Here is a 12,543-nt window from a genome sequence, read left to right on the forward strand (position 1 = left end):
CGGGCGCGGTGCATGTCATGGGCGCAGTACCTAATGAGTATGTCAACATACATTATGCTTACATTTGACACTTGAGGCATGTGGATGGGTTGCCAGCCCCATGCAGTGACTGTTCAATGAGAAGGGTCACACGCGGGAGGCAGCGCCACTTGTGGGTGAGCTCGGCGTTGCTGCGGGTCCGTCGCCACCTGGCGGCGAGAGTCCTCGCCACGGCACGCGGAGGAGAGGGCGGCTCAGATTCTCCGCGCTCACGGTGGATGGGATCTTCGGGGCTACTCCGCCAGTGGCTCCGCTCCACCGGTGCTCGCTTCTCACCGAGCCCTGGGGGAATGTTGAACTTGCCAGAGGCACGGCTTAGCGCGTGGGGTCGGCAACCAAATACGGTGTCCAGATGTTCACTACCTTGCCTGGGCGTGGGTTCGATTCCGACCCTGACGCCTGTATATTTGGAGTCAGATTGTTACTCTCCCCGTGGTGGCGTGAATTTTTCTCCGGGTCCTCCGGTTTTTCCCTCCACAATTAGAAACGTGCGTCTCGAGGACTTGAGCCATCATTTGTGGCCAAGTCACTTCTGAAAACGGGCTGTAGAGCTCAGTGGGACTAACCTGGTGCAATAAAAACAAGTTTTAGTTTAACAAGAAGAGCCATTTTTTTGAATTCGGGTAAAATAAAAAAAAACACTCAATATTTCAAGAGCCACAATGCCTGCGAATACATTACGGCGGTCCTTAGTAAATAGCGTCACGAAACAGTCCTTTAAAGAGCCGCATGCGGCTCCGGAGCCGCAGGTCTTGCCGCCCGCTGGCTTAGCGCGAGGACCAATGGCTCTCAGGCACTGCTCGAGTACCCGGAGAGGGCGCAGAGAAACACGAACCACGGGCCGAGGAGGCTGCGAGACACTCAGCCAGTATGCCACGCGGTCTACACTCCTTGGCATTTCTGACAGATAAAAAAAATGGGATAACTCAGCTGTTACAGACGGCATGATTCCTCATGCAATAGTTTGAGCAGAAGCAGCTTGAGATTCATATTCTTGGTTCTTTCGGGAAAGTCACGTTGATATAAAATAAAATAAAATATTATAAAATAAAAATAAATAATAATAATACATTTTATAAAGCACAAACCCACGACGTTTTGATCGCAAAACAAGCGGGCTTCGTCAGGCGATGGGTTTTTGCTTTATTATTTTCAAATTTTCTTTTTTATTTTATTTTATTATCTTTTATTTTTATTCTATGTTCTATCTACGTGACTTTACCGAAATAATCAATAATATGAATTCCTGCAGTCACGAAAGTTTTAAGACAAAATTCAGCTTGAGATTAGCAATCAAATACATCGTGGGAGTGATTCTGCTGTCTGGGCGTGCTGTACACAGGTCCACGGTGAGTGTGCAGCTCGATCCTTCTACTAAGCAGGCGTCTCTAGAGCCGAGTGGGACGGAGCCGCTCCTAACGTCGTCGGCGTGGCCTACAGTGTGGCGCTCTCCAGAAACACGGCGGTTGTGGTGGTGGTTGGTGGTGGTTGGTGGTGGTGTCATTATTCTGTCGGGTAGAGTGAGTGACGGCCGTGGAAAGGCGACTGTGTGAGGTATCACTGCCAACATACCCGCTCCTCCCTCCCTCCACCAATATCGTTGAAACCCGTGACAGTGCTGATATTGCGCCTGTTTACGCAAGAGAGCCTCACTGATGAGTCTCGAGCGTGTTTCCAGGAGGGTCCTGCCAAGCAAGCAACTGCTTAGCAGTGGGCTGGACGTCCGTCCTGCCTTGTCAAATGCACCGCTGTGAAAGAGACGCTTCAGTCTGAGGGACCGCGTCTCCGAAATCCCACAAGCGGCGTTGCAACTCGGAGCAACGGAGCGCACACAACATTGCGCGGAGCCGAGAGTGCGTGGCGGAGTGGCGGCGGGGCTTTGAGTTCCTCCTTTGTATCCGCCCCGCCCGAGAAGTGGGGGTTCGCGTGAGTGGGGTTCGCACACAGAGCCCGCCCCTGTCGCCGTCTCCCGGCCGTGAGCATCTCCTGGTAACAAAACTCCACAAGCACCAACAAAGCGGCGTCCCTCGCACCGTGGCCGTCAGCAGTGCTTGGCTGGCAAAGGGCCCAGCGATCAGCTTCACGTTCAGTGACGGCTGCCCCAGCACCGCGGGCTTGACAAGGTATGTTATGTATCAGTTTAACACGTAGGCTTTCGCGACCAATATTATTAATAATAAAGGTGTTTTGGGTTAGATCGCGTTATTTATAAATGTATCGTAACCCTCCACCACCAAACAGTAAAAAAACGTGTCACGTTTACAAAGACAAATAGTTCACTACTTTAGCCCACCGGTGTGTTGAAGGGTGAATCAACATCATTTACAATTTTGAGTACACGTTTCGCTGGTAATTACATCCAGCATCATCGGGCAATTTGCCAGAATGGTGAGGCCCTCCACTTGCTCCCGGTCTTAAATAGAGCAGCAGCAGGGTGACATCATCTTTTAAACTCAATCTGGTGCAGTGATTCGAGGCGTGGAGGGTAATCATTAAATTGTTCATTGGTATTTGTTTCCCCTATAAGGAATTGTAATATATATTTGATGTATTTTATAATATGCCTCCAGGCCGCTCTAAGACTGTAGCTGTCAGAGCGATTAAATTTATTTGTATTTCTCTCAATTTCAATGGATTCTCTAATTAGTCTTGGCCAGTAATAATTAGTTTTACACACCCCTTCAACGTTATCAAAATCAATTGAGTGTCCTTGTTGACAAGCATGCTCTGCCACTGCCGACAGTTGTGTATGAGATAATTTAATATTTATTTGGTGTTCTTTTAGACTTACGCATATGTTACGACCAATATAGCATCTGCCACAAAACAATTAATCCGATATACACCTTCTGTAAGTAATTTAGGCAATTCGTCTTTAGTGAAAGATACTAGTTTTTGAATTTTGTGTACTGTACCAAATCTTACTTTAATGTTTTGCTTTTGCAAAACACGAGCTAATTTGTCAGTTACTCCTGAGATATATGGTATTTTAATTGTTTGAACAATATGATCGCTTTCAGCAGTGTTGCTTTGCGTTCGTGATTTGGCATTCAGTGCTCTGTTAATTTGAGCATTATTGTAACCATTCTGTCGTAATGCTTCTTTAACATGTTTAATCTCTCTCACAAGACATTCACCATCTGACACTGTTTTAGCCCGATGTATGAGTGTCTTGATAAGAGAGGATTTCTGAGCTGGGTGATGATGTCAATGGGAGGAAACGGGAGAACAGAGGGACAATATGCAGTGAGACAACATACACACAGAGAGACAACACACACACAGAGAGACAACACACACACAGAGAGACAAAATACAGAGAGAGACACACACAGAGAGACAACACACACACACAGAGAGACAACACACACACAGATAGACAAAATGCAGAGAGACACACACACAGAGACAACACACACACAGAGAGACAACACACACACACAGAGACACACACACACACACAGACAACACACACACAGAGAGACAACATACACACAGAGAGACACACACACAGAGAGAGACAACATACACACAGAGAGACAACACACACACAGAGAGACAACACACACACACAGAGACACACACACACAGAGCGACAACACACACACACACAGAGACAACATACACACAGTGAGACAGCATACACACAGAGAGACAACACACACACAGTGAGACAACACCCACACACAGAGACAACACACACACACAGAGACAACACACACACAGAGACACACACACACACAGTGAGACAACATACACACAGAGAGACAACACACATAGAGACAACACACACACACAGAAAGACAACACACACACACACAGAGACAACATACACACAGAGAGACACACACACAGAGAGACAACATACACACAGTGAGACAACATACACAGAGAGAGACAACATACACACAGAGAGACAACACACACACAGAGAGACAACACACACACAGAGAGACAGCATACACACAGAGAGACAACATACACACAGAGAGACACACACACGCACAGAGAGAGACACACACAGAGACACACACAGAGACAACACACACACAGAGACAACATACACAATGAGAGACAACATACACACAGAGAGACACACACACACAGAGACAACATACACACGGAGAGACACACACACACACACACAGACAACACACACACACAGAGACAACATACACAAAGAGAGACAACACACACACACAGAGACAACCTACACACAGAGAGACAACATACACACAGAGAGAGACAACATACACACAGAGAGACAACACACACACAGAGACAACACACACACACACAGACAGCATACACACAGAGAGACAACATACACACAGAGAGACACACACACAGAGAGACACACACAGAGAGACACACACACACAGAGACAAACACACACACACAGAGACAACACACACACACAGAGACAACATACACACAGAGAGACACACACAGAGACAACATACACACAGAGAGACACACACAGACAACACACACACAAAGACAACACATATATACAGACACAGACACAATTTCAACCGAGAAGATGGGTACAAACTGAGCAATCATTGGAAGGACGTTACCAACCAGTTTAAGTCATAACTGGCTGTGATGTTAGATGTAATTTTCGGCTCTCCGAATTTACATTAACCGGTTACATTTCTCACACTTACACAGCCACCTTCGCGCGCCGACCTAGAGGTTGCGGCTCTGCGATCTGCCATTAACATGCTAATCTCTCACATTAACATAGCCACCTCAGTGCGCTCGCTCTGGAGGCCACTCACGGATATTACATTAACATGGTAATTTTAACTTGGCAGCCCTTTAATAGGTGGAAAACCCACCACCGTAATGGTTGCTGCCCACCACTTACATCAACATTAGCTGCCCCGCCCATGCTGCTGACACACTTGGGCTACACCCATTTCAAACCTTTATAAACAGTTTGCCTTTAGAAGCTAACCCCCTTTTCCTGATGACGACCGCTTGTGTTGCGATCGAAACGTCGTAGTTTTTTGTTATTTTCTTTGAACTTATCTCCGTGACTTTACCGAAAGACTGAAAGAATCTGAATTCCTGCAGTCACGAAAGCTTTAAGTCAAGATTTAGTGTGTGGAGAAATCTATTATATCTGGTCTGCATGGCTACTTTGTTTATCTTACAGTTTATGATATTGGTTTTGTCTCCCTGCGGTTTTCTCAGCAATTCCTGTAGTAAACCTCTGAGCACTTAAATAATGTGGCATGTACGGTAATGATCCTGTACTGTTTGTATATTTGGCTCATGGAACCTCGAAGAGATATCCCACCTGGCACTTGGTCCCTGCTGGGCTGAGGTGACCAATAGATGGCATCATACAACATTGGTTGTAGCGACCTTTGTAAGTATTTGAGTTACCCCTCCCCCCCCTTATCGAGGAGCTCCGGGGCGTGAGAGTCGTGCGTAAGAGTCGTGTGTGAGAGTCGTGCGTGAGAGTTTTGCGTGAGATTCATGAGAGTCGTGTGTGAGAGTCGTGAGTGAATGGGCGTCGTGAGAGTCATGAGTGAGAGTTGTGAGTGTGAGTCGTGAGAGTCGTGTGTCCTTGCAGCATGGACGAGGTGGGGAGTGCGCTGAGGGAGACACAGAGCGCGAGGAACGCGGAAACCTCGCGGCACGACACCCTGGAGCAGCAGCGCGCGGGGCACACGCGGGTCAGGAGCTCACCGTGACCCTGTACATACAGTGAGGGAAAAAAATATTTGATCCCCTGCTGATTTTGTACGTTTGCCCACTGACAAATAAATGATCAGTCTATAATTTTAATGGTAGGTTTATTTGAACAGTGAGAGACAGAATAACAACAAAAATATCCAGAAAAACGCATGTCAAAAATGTGATAAATTGATTTGCATTTTAATGAGGGAAATAAGTATTTGACCCCTCTGCAAAACATGACTTAGTACTTGGTGGCAAAACCCTTGTTGGCAATCACAGAGGTCAGACGTTTCTTGTAGTTGGCCACCAAGTTTGCACACATCTCAGGAGGGATTTTGTCCCACTCCTCTTTGCAGATCTTCTCCAAGTCATTAAGGTTTCGAGGCTGACGTTTGGCAACTCGAACCTTCAGCTCCCTCCACAGATTTTCTAATGGCTTAAGGTCTGGAGACTGACTAGGCCACTCCAGGACCTTAATGTGCTTCTTCTTGAGCCACACCTTTGTTGCCTTGGCCGTGTGTTTTGGGTCATAGTCATGCTGGAATACCCATCCACGACCCATTTTCAATGCCCTGGCTGAGGGAAGGAGGTTTTCACCCAAGATTTGACGGTACATGGCCCCGTCCATCGTCCCTTTGATGCGCTGAAGTTGTCCTGTCCCCTTAGCACAAAAACACTCCCAAAGGATAATGTTTCCACCTCCATGTTTGACGGTGGGGATGGTGTTCTTGGGATCATAGGCAGCATTCCTCCTCCTCCAAACACGGCGAGTTGAGTTGATGCTAAAGAGCTCCATTTTGGTCTCATCTGACCACAACACTTTCACCCAGTTGTCCTCTGAATCATTCAGATGTTCATTGGCAAACTTCAGAAGGCATATATATGTGCATTCTTGAGCAAGGGGATCTTGCGGGCGCGGCAAGATTTTAGTCCTTCATGGCGTAGTGTGTTACCAACTGTTTTCTTGGTGACTATGGTCCCAGCTGCCTTGAGATCATTGACAAGATCCTCCCGTGTAGGTCTGGGCTGATTCCTCACCGTTCTCATGATCATTGCAACTCCACGAGGTGAGATCTTGCATGGAGACCCAGGCCAAGGGAGATTGACAGTTATTTTGTCTTTCTTCCATTTGCGAAAAATCGCACCAACTGTTGACACCTTCTCACCAAGCTGCTTGGCGATGGTCTTGTAGCCCATTCCAGCCTTGTGTAAGTCTACAATCTTGTCCCTGACATTCTTGGAGAGCTCTTTGGTCTTGGCCATGGTGGAGAGTTTGGAATCTGATTGATTGATTGCTTCTGTGAACAGGTGTCTTTTATACAGGTAACAAGCTGAGATTAGGAGCACTGCCTTTAAGAGTGTGCTCCTAATCTCAGCTCTTTACCTGTATAAAAGACACCTGGGAGCCAGAAATCGTTCTGATTGAGAGGGGGTCAAATACTTATTTCCCTCATTAAAATGCAAATCAATTTATAACATTTTTGACATGCGTTTTTCTGGATTTTGTTATTGTTATTCTGTCTCTCACCGTTCAAATAAACCTACCATTAAAATTATAGACTGATCATTGCTTTGTCAGTGGGCAAACATATAAAATCAGCAGGGGATCAAATACTTTTTTCCCTCACTGTACACACACAGTCACACAGTCACACACAGTGACCCCGTACCTACACACACAGTCACACACAGCAACACTGTACCTACACACACAGTCACACACAGAAACACTGTACCTACATATAGAGTCACACACAGTGACCCCGTACCTACACACACAGTCACACACAGTGACCCCGTACCTACACACACAGTCACACACATTAACACTGTACCTACACACAGTCACACACAGCAACACCGTACCTACATACACAGTCACACACAGTGACCCCGTACCTACACACAGTCACACACAGTGACCCCGTACCTACACACACAGTCACACACAGCAACACTGTACTTATACACACAGCCTCACACAGTCACACACAGTAACCCCGTACCTACATACACAACAACCGCCATTCGCCACTAAGTGGCGGTGACGTCACCACGACGCTTGTGCCAGGCCATGTGCACCTTGAGGCCACGTGAAGTGTCGAAGGCTCGCTGGCAGGAGGTCACGGGGCAGACCCAGGTGCCACGGGTCGACTGACTGAGATGACCGAGATGACTGGCTGATGCACCACCTGTGCCCCCTACTGTGCCAAATTGCTGTGCTTTAGCCACCCGGCGCTCCGCTCGTTGTTGTGAGCGTCGCTCCTCCGCCCTCCGTTGTTGTTGGAGGGCGACTGCCTCCAACTGAGCCTCCTCCATAGAGGCCGATCTTGACACCGCTGGTATCAGTCATCGACAAGTCCACTCAGCTCCACGTCCTCCTGTACCACATCACTCCATCTCTTCTCTAGCCTGTGCCAAGTCCGTTTAGCCCCCTCGATTCGGCCGAACAAAAGCTGTTTAGGCAGCCAACGCAGCCTTGCCTGACGGAGGAGCTCACCAATGGGACTTTGCCCAGATCTTTCAATGATTTGTGAGCTCCTCACACAATCCAGCCTGGTTAAACCCAGGATAGATCGTAGGCATGCCAACCTAAATGATTTTAACTGGCAAAGATGCTCCATTAGGGGGGTCCATGTTTTGCAAGCGTAGAGAAGGGAGGGAATGACCATGGCCGAGAAGACCTGAAGCTTCGTGCGGAGCGACAGACCAGGTAGCTTCCACACAGCGTTACGCAACCGATTAAAATACATTGCCGCTCGACTGATTCGGAGTGAGACCTCTGCTGCTAAACCAGAGCCGCTCATCAGCAGACTGCCCAGGTATGGGAAACTCTCCACTCTCTCCACAATTGCCCCATCACCGATTTGGAGTTGTGGGGGTGGAATGTCCGATGGTACAAAATACCTAGGCAGGTGCTTAGTTTTGGTGGGGCTGATGGTAAGGCCCCACCTCTTAGTGGCACTCTCCAGTTTCAGCAGCAGCGTATCCAGTTAACTGGGGCAAGTACGCCAAGTCCTCAAGATGAATGGATATTCGGACCGCACAATCCGCAAAGCTGTATCCCCAACCATGGGTAGAGAACCATCTGAGGACCCAATAAAAATCATCACCTTGCCATACATAGCAGGGGTTAGCAAAAAGATTTCCAAAATCTTGAACAAACACAAGATTCAGGTTCGATTCAACAAAGTACACAAAATCCGTGACCTGATCCCATCTGTGAAAAATGTGATTCCTGACATGCAACACCCTGGTATCTACAAACTAAGTTGTGTCTGCGATAGCAGTTACATTGGGGAAATGAAACGACGTCTCGGACCGTGTTCGCGAACACAAGGCAGATTTGAAACACGGCAGAACCAAGACCTCTACCATGGATGATCACTGCTTGAACGCGGCGGGCTTGTTTTTTTCCGAGACCAAGGTACTCTGCAAACCTTCGGGCTACCATCAAAGATGTATTCATGAAGCCATCCAGATATATAAACACAGACATAACTTCAACCGAGAAGATGGGTACAAATTGTGCAATCATTATTAACCAGGTAAAGCCTTAACTGGTTGTTGATGTTTCCATCCTACCTGCCATTGTCAGTAGTTATTTCCGACTCTCTGAGTTACATTACCAATTTACATTACCAAGTTAAATGTCTTTACATTAACGGGCTAAATGTCTCACTAACAAAGCCAACGTTGCCCCTTTCCCTCGATGTGGCGGTGGCTCTCGTTTTTTAGCAGACTATAACTGGCTGTGATGTTGTTGTGTGTGTGTCTCTGTGTGTGTGTGTGTGTCTTTGTGTGTGTGTCTCTCGGTTTGTGTGTCTCTCTCTCTGTGTCTCCCTATATGTCTCTCTCTCTGTGTCTCCCTATATGTCTCTCTCTCTCTTGTATCTTTGTGTGTATGTGTGTCTCTCTCTGTGTCTCTCTGTGTGTGTGTCTCTCTCTGTCTGTGTCTCTCTATATCTGTCTCTCTGTGTCTCTCTGTGTGTCTCTCTCTGTGTGTCTCTCTGTGTGTGTATCTCTCTCTGTGCGTGGGTGTGCCTCTCGGTGTGTGCCTCTCTCGCCTTCCCTCGATGTGGTGTTGTCCCTTGTTTGTTCCCCTCGTTTTCAAACGAGCCGGATGTCTCACGAGCACAGCCACCGTTGCGTTGGTTCGTTTACATTTGTAATAAACGACTGGACCACGATGTCTGGCTCAGTGTCCTTTATTCGGTTCGTACTGTATTCCCACACGGCTGTCTCTACTCTGTAGCTTCTCCACGGTGCTGACTCCGATGTCGGCCCGGTCCACAACAGCAGCCCCGCTGCTGTTACTCTCACACAGCCCCCCTTGGCTGTACTCGCTGCAACTCCTCTCTCCTTCGTCCTCTCTGCAGCTCTGACAGCCTCGTGCTGTCTCTCCCTCTTCTCTCTCGCCACACCTGGCAGCCACACCGCTGCCTCTAACACACAGCCCTTCTGGCTGTCTTCTCCGCAGCTGCACACCACTCCGTAGCTTCCTCCTGTCTTCGGGGTTGGCTCCCGATGGCCGTCGGTGCCCCCCCTCTTCTCACTCGCCCGCGTGGCCTCACTCTTTTCCGCTCACACCCCGACTGACTTCCCCTTCCGGTTTACCCGCTTAAGGACCCGAACCTTCCACCCACGTCACATGACTCCACCCCCCGTGACGTCACATCCGGAAGGTCGCTTACGCCTGCATTACACCACCCTCCCCCGTAGAAAAATCCCAGCCGACCTCGGCTGACCAATAGCAATCGTAATGCGGCGAATCGACCTACCCCCCTAAAGGACACTAAGCATACAATGTAACAGCAAGAACAACAACAACAACGCAATTAACATCAACGAACGTACAAAAAGCATGCAATAAATACAACTGTAAGAAAAAGATAACAACACAGCAACAATCAACGAAACGTATGCGATTTGGAACGTGTGCGGGTCGCCGGCCCGTCCCGGACGGTCGGCGGCCCACTCGCAGAACGGGAACGCGATGAAAGTCGAGGAATGACAGGGGGTAATCCCCCTGTCGCAGCTGGAAGTCCACCAACGTCCCGTGTCCCTAAAGAATCAGTCTTGGGCTTGTCCCGTGACCGTGCCTGCAGCTGGGTCGGAAGGGCTGCAGGGCTCGAAGGTCCCGCAGACCTGGCAGGCGTCCTCCGAGCAGGGCCCCTCGTCCCCCGCAATGTCACGGCCGGCCTGTCTGGAACAGGTACGACAGGCGCTCTAGCAAGATCAGTGGACGCAGGCAGGGGAGAGTCAGCAGCAACAGACCCCGGCAAGGCAACATTGGGGGATGACGCATCATGTAAGGGAGCAACATATGGTTTCAAGCGCGACGTATGCACAACCCAGCGACGAGATCCAATTTGGACGCGTGCTGACTGTGGGTTGGGAACCGCAATGAGGCGTACGGGACCATGCCAGGGTTTGTGCAATTTCGGAGAGGTTCCCGGACGTACCTGTGGACAATGAAGCCAGGCTAGGTCCCCAACCTTCCAGGGGCACACCCCCTTGGACCGTCGCGCATACCGCTCGTTCCGGGCCTGGGCTTTGGCCGTAGCCACGCGGGCATTCTCCCGCGCCTCCGTGACTCGGCGAACCGTGTCCTGAATGTATTCAGGAAGTGGTTTACGAGGTCCCTTCACCCCAGTTCCCAATTGCACATCCACCGGCGGCACGTTTTCCCGACCATACATAAGGTAAAACGGCGAATACCCTGTAGCCGCATGAGGCGTCATCCTGTACGCCGAAAGCACTCCGGGGATGTGCAGATCCCAATCTGATTGTTGTTCGCTCACGGTATGGCAAAGCATGGCAGACAATGTCCTGTTCAGCCGTTCAACCATACCATCCGTCTGCGGATGGTATGGGGATGTCCGTACTTTCTTAGTCCCAAGGCCCGCGCACACTTCCGCCAATAATTTAGAAGAGAAATTCCTGCCCTGGTCCGTGAGGAGTCTCTCAGGCGCCCCCTTGTCCATAATATACCCAAACAAAAAGGAGTCGGTAATGGCCGCGGCCGACTGATCGGGCAACGGCCAGGCCATCGGCCAACGGGAGAGGTACTCAACCCCTACCAGCAAATATTTATTACCCCTCGCCGATGGTGGAAAAGGTCCCAATATGTCCAGTGCCACCAATTCATTGACTCGAGACACCTGAATCGACTGGAGAGGCAGCACGTAAGGATGTTTCGGCGGCTTACGTCGTGCACACGCAGGGCACGCGCGCACGTGCCCTACGACATCTGTCGCCATGCCGTGCCAAAAATAATGACGTTGCAACATCAACAAGGTCTTCTGCACCCCTAAATGTAAGAGAGTGTCACAATGGAGGGTTCTAATCAACTCGAATCGCAAGGACGTTGGTACCACCAGGCGCCAACGTTCCTGGAACCCCTCCCGCCACATAAGCAGACCATCTCAGAGAGCGGTTTGCGGCCCCACAGCCGTACTCGGACTCCCATTGTCCCTAGCAGACCGCTTCCGCAAGGACACCAACGACTCATCCATCATCTGTTCCCGGATCCAGACAGACCGCGGCAGATTCAAAACCCCGTCAGCCGGTCCCGGTTCCATCGGAGTGTCCGACTTCTCGATGGCCAACGTAAGCGGCTGAGGGGGGTTTGGAATCGGCGAACACCTATGCGTCCCCGACGCACATTTACAAGGGGCGCGCCGCGGTAATCTGGAAAGTGCGTCAGCGTTCGCATGGCGCACTCCCTTCCGATGTTGAATTTGGAAGGAAAATTCCTGTAGCGTGTCCAACCAACGTGCCAACTGTCCGGATGGCTGGTCAATTTTA

The 12,543-nt window shown here is 49.5% G+C and overlaps 1 protein-coding gene across 1 annotated transcript in view; it reads left to right on the forward strand.

Annotated features, from left to right (window-relative positions):
* Positions 1-1,862: 1,862 nt before the first annotated feature.
* LOC144722916 (uncharacterized) overlaps positions 1,863-12,543 on the forward strand; it is a 66,347-nt gene continuing 55,666 nt past the window's right edge. The window contains exons 1-2 of the mRNA XM_078601334.1: positions 1,863-2,162; positions 5,627-5,729. Coding sequence (XP_078457460.1) covers positions 5,628-5,729 — 102 coding nt within the window. The 5' untranslated portion in view covers positions 1,863-2,162; position 5,627. The remainder of the gene's footprint in view (positions 2,163-5,626; positions 5,730-12,543) is intronic.

Source organism: Lampetra planeri, chromosome 16, assembly GCF_965212315.1.
Source record: "Lampetra planeri chromosome 16, kcLamPlan1.2.h2, whole genome shotgun sequence".
Classification (NCBI taxonomy): Eukaryota; Metazoa; Chordata; class Hyperoartia; order Petromyzontiformes; family Petromyzontidae; genus Lampetra; species Lampetra planeri.